Source organism: Podarcis erhardii, assembly GCF_964252035.2.
Source record: "Podarcis erhardii genome assembly, chromosome: 10".
NCBI lineage: Eukaryota > Metazoa > Chordata > Lepidosauria > Squamata > Lacertidae > Podarcis > Podarcis erhardii.
The window spans coordinates 20,274,548-20,283,294 of NC_138500.1; the positions used below are offsets into that span (position 1 = coordinate 20,274,548).

The 8,747-nt window shown below is 46.8% G+C and overlaps 1 protein-coding gene across 6 annotated transcripts in view; it reads right to left on the reverse strand.

Moving 5' to 3' along the window:
• Window positions 1–8,472, reverse strand: part of IPO8 (importin 8) — a 39,650-nt gene extending 31,178 nt beyond the window's left edge. For 3 of the 6 annotated variants that reach the window (XR_014160794.1, XM_081878838.1, XM_081878837.1), the window contains exons 1-3: window positions 8,275–8,472; window positions 1,687–1,768; window positions 1,235–1,391 (exon numbers count right to left, since the gene is read on the reverse strand). Coding sequence is in view for 5 of the 6 variants with exons in the window: in XM_081878838.1 (XP_081734964.1) it covers window positions 1,235–1,391; window positions 1,687–1,768; window positions 8,275–8,358 (323 nt within the window). In the remaining variant the exon portion in view is untranslated. Of the gene's footprint in view, window positions 1–1,234; window positions 1,392–1,686; window positions 1,769–7,955; window positions 8,046–8,274 lie in introns of those variants that run through there. The other 3 variants (XM_081878839.1, XM_081878840.1, XM_081878841.1) reach the window with 3 other exon arrangements.
• Window positions 8,473–8,747: the final 275 nt, after the last annotated feature.

Genomic DNA, 8,747 nt, shown 5'->3' on the forward strand with positions numbered 1-8,747 from the left:
CAGTATCTAACCACAAAGTTCCACTAGTGCAAGGCCTTTTAGCTATGGATTGGAACTTCCCTGCACATGCCCTGCGTGTCCTATAAATCTGCTCTGAAGGGTTGGGGGAAACCCAAGAACAGGTTTAAGGGTCATACAGGGAGAGGAGAGGGCAGGGCAGGGCAGTTCCATAAAACACCTAGAAGTCATTGCACTAGCGGAACTGTTTAGTTGGATACTGTGTAATGAAACCATATTGCTGGTGTCTTCTCCTTCCTCCTCAAGTTATCAGAGAGCAATGGACTAACAAAATAAACAACATACACACAAATTAATGACTACTAGAAACTAAAGCACTCAAGATTTGCAAACTTGCAGACCATCAGTCTCTATGATTAACCCAGGGTCAATCCTGGGTGACCTAGAAGTTATATGCAGTGGGACAGTGAGATGGTATCATCCACTGGGCCACCTTAAATCCATGAATAGACCTAATGTCTGCAGAGGGCCCATGTGCATATATCCACACACTCAAACCAAATCACACAGCCCATTTCTGGATTCTGCAGGCCTGCACATGTACACAGGAGGCTGCCTTATATCAAGCCAGGCCATTGGTCCATCTAACTCAGTAGTGTCCACACTGAATGGCAGCGGCTTTCCAGTGCTGCAGGCAGGAATCTTTCCCAGCCGATCTGGAAACATCAGAGACTGAACCTGGATCCTTCTGCATGCAAAGCCTGCGCTCTACCAAGGAACTACAGACTTTCCCCATTACACACTCATGTGGAACAGCTGGCAGGCAGGGTAAGAACAGATCTTTATCATCTAGACTGGGTCAAAAAAGGATTATAAAGCGTTTTCTTTATCTTCATCTGGGAAACAAAACTTTCTTGGTGTGACAAAAGGATATAATATTTCAGCTTTAATTGCCCTTTGTTCATTAGCCTGCCTCTCTACAATTCTCATTTAGACCTTAACATGAAATATCCAAACCATCTTCTTTAGAAACAGCTCTCTGGGAAGCCTCCACTTAAGAATTATTACAGAAGTGACTCCAGGTCCTTTAGCTTACTTTCCATTACCCTTCCTAACCCATCACCTCCTTGAAAACCACAATTTTCAAAAAGAATTATACAGAGTAGAAACTGACGTAAAGTAGCATGATCTGCATAATTCATACCTAATGGAAGCATTAGTTCTCCCTGGAACACAATTCAGGGATTTCTGATGCATGTCCCCAAGCCTGACATACCTCACTAAGTCTGGAGAACGGATAATTCCTTCCACAATGTTATCCCGTATCTGTTGCCGATCATTTTCATGAATGTTGAATGGAAATATCACTTCTCCAAGTGGTGGCTCTCGGTCTGGCCAGTACTGCGTCACCATGTTCTTCAAGTAAATAGCAGCTGAAGTGAAAGAAGAAAAACATCCCTAAGTCCTGGTGTCCTAGCACATGGAAGACTGCTGAATAATAATTTTAAAAAACCCCAAGGTCCAAAGGCAGCCCTTATAGAGCCCTTGGGACTCTCCTCACAGGCTCTTTACTGCACCCTCCTTGTTTTGCTGGAACATGTTCTGAACTTTAGGTCTCAGTAGCCAAGGCAAGCAAACCATCAAAGTAAGAAACAGTAGCTGAATTTGGATATGTATGACTATCAAACCAAATTCTAAGCATAACACATAGAAATAATTTCTGCTCACCCGCCTGTCGGACTGGGAATTCCACTTGATCAGAAACTATTATTTGTAGCAGGCTGGGAGCAAAGTTGATGATCTTGTAGGACTGAAATGCATAGAAAGTCAATCAGAAAAGCACCATATATTGTAAAACAAGTTAAACTGTAGTACTCTCCTTCCTTGGAGGGTTTTTTTTAGCAGAGGTTGGATAGCCATCTGTCATGTATGATCTAGTTGAGATTTCTGCATTGCGGGGGCTTGAACAAGATTATGCTAGGAGTCCCTTCCAACTATACAATTCTATGATTCTTTATTGCCATGAATAAGGAAAAGATTATTTCCTTCCAAATCAGATGTTCTCCTGCAAAGTTAAGCAGTTTGAAGTACCAGTTTGAAGGGCTGAGCATGTGGTGGACACACTCCAAATGAATAGCTGGCTTGTTCTGCTCTTGAATCCAATTGTGGTTTTGACCATTTTTTTCTTTAATAAAATTGGAAAATAATAATACTATTTCCACCTCCAAACTATAAGCAACAGCAAAGCTGCTGCTGCTTCTTGCAACAGCAAAGCTTCTAATAAAACACTATTACCTTCATAAACAGTTGAGAAGTACAAAGTACATTCAAAGTACTACTTTCCTATATTAATTTTATGCAACATATTTTTAAGGTAATTTTCGGTGCTGACTTTTACATACTTTTTTGTGCATCAGGGAATAAATTAAAATAACTGGAAGAAGGAAAAAAGGTGTCAGCCTGGCCACAGTCATTCTGATGGAAATTTCCATTTATCACTGGAAAAGGCATTTTCCGATATCACAAAAAATCAACCCAACCAGAGAACTCAGGAAAATTATTCTGAGTGATTGAGCTTCTAATTGAAAAAAAGACTGCTGGATATGAAATCACACAACATTAAAACGTCTAACAATTTCCAAAGTTCCTTAAATGGTTTCTCTCCTGTCCCTCATATTTTATTTGAACTTTAGCCACTGGGGCAGGAGAGTAGCTGTATACTGTACTGCCCATAACACTCCTGCATTCACCTAACCACACCAACTTCCACACTTGAAATATCTTTTATTTGTAGTAGGTGGTTGGCCTTTGACTTGATATGGCTGACTGGGTGGCCTTCACATCCCCTCTTGGCTCAACCAAGAACCCTTTAGTTTCCCAGACCCTCTACTTTCTGCCAGATTCCACTGCACCAGGCACTCTGCAATAGCACAAGCACAAAGGAAATGCAAGACCAGGTACTGATGGATCAGCACCAGTCACTAATGGAGTACATCCTAAGAAGTCTGTAGCTGTTGCATTCTTTTGACGACATTTCACTATACTTAACTCTCCCAAATGGGAACTGCATTAGCATCACTGTGGCATTGATTTACTAAAATCTGCTAGAAGCTTTCGAAGACCTCATTCAGCAGCTGGCAGCTAAATGTGTCAGCATGTCAAGGACAAAAGTAAAACTGTAACCGATCTGATCCTCTTTAAAAATGAATACCTCCTTTGCTGTTCACCCAGGATGAATGCCACAATATATACGTTGGATACCTTTTTAAAAAAAGAAAGCCTAAATCTGGGTATCAGAAATTAAAGCAAGAGAGAATTATGGATAAAGGGCAGAATTCCATCTGGGTCATTAAGGCTCTCCTTTGGCTTCTTTCAAAACAAGCAGTGAAAATAAGAAGCTGCCTTATATCAGACCATTGGTCCATCCATCTCAATATTGTCTATACTGAGTGGCAGCAGCTTTCCAGAGCTTCAGATGAGAGACTTTCCCAATCCCACCTGCAGATGCCAGGGACTGAACCTGAGACCTTCTGTATGCAAAGCAATTGCTCTACCACAGAGCTATGGCCCCGTAACATTAAACATAGATGATGCATAACAATAGAAATAATAATAGAAATAATAATAACTCAGATAGGCCCCCACACACAATTCACAAACTTGCTATTTGAAGCTTCTGAATCATGCAAATGTGTCCAACTTCCCTGGAACCCCTCCCTCTGCTGAAATTAGGCTAAAAAGGAGCATTCTATTGTAGCAACTAGAATAGGGCATGTGTGGGATGCCCACAACTGTTGTCCAGATTGCAAATGTACCCATCAGGTTGGCGACTCCTGACTTAGGAGCTGTCAGTTGCTGACCTTTCTTTTATTACCCTTCTGCAATGAAGGCCAAAGGTAACATATACTTCAAACAACATAATGTAGAAAATCACATTCTGCTCTTCTTCTTTTTAGAAAAAGTATGGAACCAAACAAGAGCTAGGAAATTAAGCTTTCATTGACACCACCCCCATCCGACCATTTTTACCTTCATTTCCATTGTCAGAATCACAACCAAATGAACATGTTATGTGTATTTATATGCAGGAACTGAAAACTTTTAGGGCTAGTTTGGATGTAAAGATGTGCTGGGGGATTACAGTCTGTATGCCCTGTCAAAGTTGACTTGAGTAATATACTGCTTTGTGTTGATATCATTTTACATTATGAAAATTACAAAAAAAAGCTTTGTACAAATAAAGCTACAAGTTGGCAATCTGACAAGTTCCTGGATCTTTTTTATCTAAAGTAGATATGTATGTGAGCAGCTAAGAATTCTTAGATCACAGGAAGCATGTTGATTCCAAGCTGAAATTCAACAACCTTCTGCTCTCTCTCAGGTATAGCTTTGATGTTTTTTGACATGACTCTTTTTGAACAATCCAGTTACCACAGAATCTTGCCACTGACTTGTGAATGATTTGGGATCTTCTATCCTAATCTAATATGACTGTCACTCATGTGGTTGCTTAGCAGTAGTTTTGATCATTAAGGGACTGTGAACTAACCTTCAATGTACACATATAATGATTCCATAAAGTGAGGCATTTTATTTTGACATGCAAAGAATCCTATACATGCCTACTCAGAAAGAAGTCCCACTGAGTTCAGTGGGGCTTGCAACAGAAGTTTACTGCTTGCTGATTTGTAATTAATTTGACAACCTTTAAAAAAGTTGGAAAAGTTCACAATCTAGCTTCAAAATATCAAAATTCCAGAGGGATGCTGATGAAGAAGTCAACTTGTCAAAAAAAAAAAAAAGCTATGCTGAAGAATCATAGGAACTACCATAGGTTTTAGCATGAAGGAATTTCACCACCAAAAAATGGTTAGGATGGTTAAAAAAAGTTGTGAAATTAAAAGCCACAAGTCTAAGACCTGTAGAGCAGTGCTCCCCAACCTTTTTATCGCTGCGGACCAGTAAATGTTTGATAATTTTTCTGTGGCCCACTTGTTTTGAGCTGAGTCCCCCCCCCCCCTCCGTGCACTTACCTCACAGCAGCTTCTCTTCAGTCCCCGCGTCTCCGAACTCGAGTCCTCAGTCCTCCCGTGGCGCCTCCTCCTCGGCCAATGGCGTGAGGTTTGCCTTTCGGCCAATCAGGAAGCGGGAGGACCCGCTCCCTGATTGGCCAGGAGGAGCATCAGTGTAACAATAGCGAATTTTCATTCGCTATTGTCACACAATGGGCGGGCTTGAGAGGGCGCAATGCTCTGCGCCTCGGCCGTCTGCCACAGTGAAATGATTTGAAGTTCCTCGGGCGGCCCGGTGCCGAATGATCCACAGACCGGCACCGGGCCGCGGCCCGGGGGTTGGGGAACACTGCTGTAGAGTACCTACAATAGCAACCAGGGAGCCCCAAATTCCAAAACCTGTTGTCAACCTTCAAAACTTGAGATGTCTGCTTAAAAGCCAAACGAAAGTGAACAGAACTTTCAGTGAGGTTGCCATGTCAGTCTGTTACAGCAAACACACACACACTTTTCTCTTAAAACAGCAGCGTTTTTTGGCCCCCTGTAGATTGACATATCTTTAATGTCCAAACTAGTCTTGTATGTAAGAACTAGCCTAATAGCTATAGGTGACATGCAGGCAAGTGAAAGACTAGCTGAAGACAGATGAAGTATCATGTCCCTTCTTTTCTTTTTCTTTTCTTTTTTCTTCTTTTTCTTTTTCTTTTTTTCAAAGGAACAAATAAACACCACCATAGTATTTACAGGTTTCACATCTGGTGTTCTATTGGAAAACCATTTTGGATACAGGTGGTCACAGACTATGCCCAGCACAGAAATCAAGTGCTTTGCCAGAGGGAAGCCCCCTTGTACAAACCCAGCATAGCAACTTGGGCTGTGTACACCCCATTTAAAGCACATGCAAAGCACAATGCTTTCCCCTAGAGAATCCTTGGAACTGTAGCTTATCCCTCACACAGCTATAATTCCCAGCACACTTAAATGACAGTTTACGGGGGAGGATGTGGTTTAAATGTATGGCTTGTACACGGCCATAGTATAGGGCTGCTGTAGCGGGGACAGAGCTTTCCCTCCCTCCTCTGCCAGCCCCCAGGAAGCAAGTAATAATAATAATAATAATAATTTATAATTTATACCCCGCCCATCTGGCTGGGCCTCCCCAGCCACTCTGGGCGGCTTCCAAAAGAATATTAAAATACTACGATACATCAAACATTAAAAGCATCCCTAAACAGGGCTGCCTTCAGATGTCTTCTAAAAGTCTGGTAGTTGTTGTTCTCTTTGACATCTGGTGGGAGGGCATTCCACAGGGAGGGCGCCACCACCGAGAAGGCCCTCTGCCTGGTTCCCTGTAACTTGGCTTCTCGCAGGGAGGGAACCGCCAGAAGGCCCTCGGTGCTGGACCTCAGTGTCCGGGTAGAACGATGGGGGTGGAGACGCTCCTTCAGGTATACTGGACCGAGGCCGTTTAGGGCTTTAAAGGTCAGCACCAACACTTTGAATTGTGCTCGGAAACGTACTGGGAGCCAATGTAGGTCTTTCAAGACCGGTGTTATATGGTCTCGGCGGCCGCTCCCTGTCACCAGTCTAGCTGCTGCGTTCTGGATTAGTTGTAGTTTCCGGGTCACCTTCAAAGGTAGCCCCACGTAGAGTGCATTGCAGTAGTCCAAGCGGGAGATAACCAGAGCATGCACCACTCTGGCGAGACAGTCCACAGGCAGATAGGGTCTCAGCCTGCGTACCAGATGGAGCTGGTACACAGCTGCCCTGGACACGGATTTAACCTGTGCCTCCATGGACAGCTGTGAGTCCAAAATGACTCCCAGGCTGCGCACAGGTACCCCGTTCAGGACCAGGGAGTCCTCCACACCTGCCCACCTCCTGTCCCCCAGAAACAGTACTTCTGTCTTGTCAGGATTCAATCTCAATCTGTTAGCCGCCATCCATCCTCCAACCGCCTCCAGACACTCACACAGGACCGTCACCGCCTTCACTGGTTCTGATTTGAAAGAGAGGTAGAGCTGGGTATCATCCGCATACTGCTGAACACCCAGCCCAAACCCCCTGATGATCTCTCCCAGCGGCTGCATGTAGATGTTGAAAAGCATGGGGGAGAGGACAGAACCCTGAGGCACCCCACAAGTGAGAGCCCAGGGGTCTGAACACTCATCCCCCACCACCACTTTCTGAACATGGCCCAGGAGGAAGGAGCGGAACCACTGTATGACAGTGCCCCCAGCTCCCAGCCCCTCAAGACGGTCCAGAAGGATGTTATGGTCGATGGTATCAAATGCCGCTGAGAGATCCAGCAGAACTAGGAAACAGCTCTCACCTTTGTCCCTAGCCCGCCGGAGATCATCAACCAGTGCGACCAAGGCAGTTTCAGTCCCATGATGAGGCCTGAATCCCGACTGGAAGGGATCCAAATGGTCCGCTTCTTCCAGGCGTAAACATCTTTTGCAGGCAAGCAAACTCTGCGGGATTATTTACAAGCCCGGTGGTAAGCTTTCCCAAGGTTAGAGATCGCTCATTAGATTTGTGTGGGCTCTAGTCCATGAAAACATGCACAGTAGTAAATCTGGAAGTCTGCAAAGTGCCTCTTCCCGCTCCCACAGGCTCCTTTCTGGACAGAGTCCTCTGGTGCTGAAAAGACTGAAGGGTGCTTCACAGGGAGGAGGGGTCAGCTTTTGTGGCTGAGAGACCACCCAAGGTCCTGGCTGGGTGAAACCTGGGTTCAAATCCCGCACTCAACCCATGAAAGCTGGCTGCCTGATCCCAGAGCCAGCTGGGATTTGCCTAAACCACCTCACAGGATGGCTGTGAGGCAGGAGCGCCTCCTTGGGTGCCTGGAGCCATGCATCGTGCATTGGCCCTGGCGCCGGGATTTGTGGGTGCCCGGCCTCTTCATGGGAAATTTGGTGGGGGCTTGGGCCCCCAGGGATCCGGCACCTATACCGTGAGGGATAAAACCCGGGAAGAGCGCACGTCGGGAGGCGGAGAGGCGGGACAGGAATGTAGGCGAATAGCCGTGTAAATCCGTTAAGGAAACCGCTAGGCTGTTTTCGGGTGGGGAGGTGAGCGCTGCGCGCCTGAGGTGCAGTGACAGGATTCTCCTCAGAGATGGAAAGAGCGCGCCCACCCCGGCGAGGCAAGAGGGGGAGGCCGCCCCCTGAGGGGAAACAAAGCCCCGTCCTCCGCCGAGGCCTGGCGGGAGGGGAAGCAGCTGATCCCCGAAGTGCCTCCTCCGCCGCGATCCCCTGGGCGGGTCGGGGGCGGCGAGGGGGGCCGGAGGCGGCGCTCTCACCTGGTTCAGCTCGCTCTCGGCCGCCAGGCGCAGCTTAGGGTCGATGGTGCCCTTGAGCGCCTGGATGATCCGGTTGGGATCCATGTCTCTCCGATGGCGGCGGGCGGGTGGGGGGAGAAGGACAGGCGCCTCAGAGAGAAGGGCCGCCGCCGCCGCACACAATCCCCAGCTCGCCTCTCCCCCTTCGCCACACGGGAGCCATTCACCGGTTTACGACAGCGCGGCTGTCGCGAAGGAGAAGATGCTTTGCGCCCCGGGCGCTTTCCTTCTCGTCTCTCCGCCTCCCCGACTCTCTCGCGGTGCCCGAATGGCAGCCGCCATGTTGTTGTACGGAAACGAAACACACATTGCCGAGCCGAGAAAGAGAGAGGGGGCGGTCTAGAGCAGCCGCTCCCGCCCTCCCCCGGCTGTGGACTTTTTAAAGATGGGGGCGGCCATGGTTTGTTACGGAGAGCATCCGCTGCAGTTGGAGC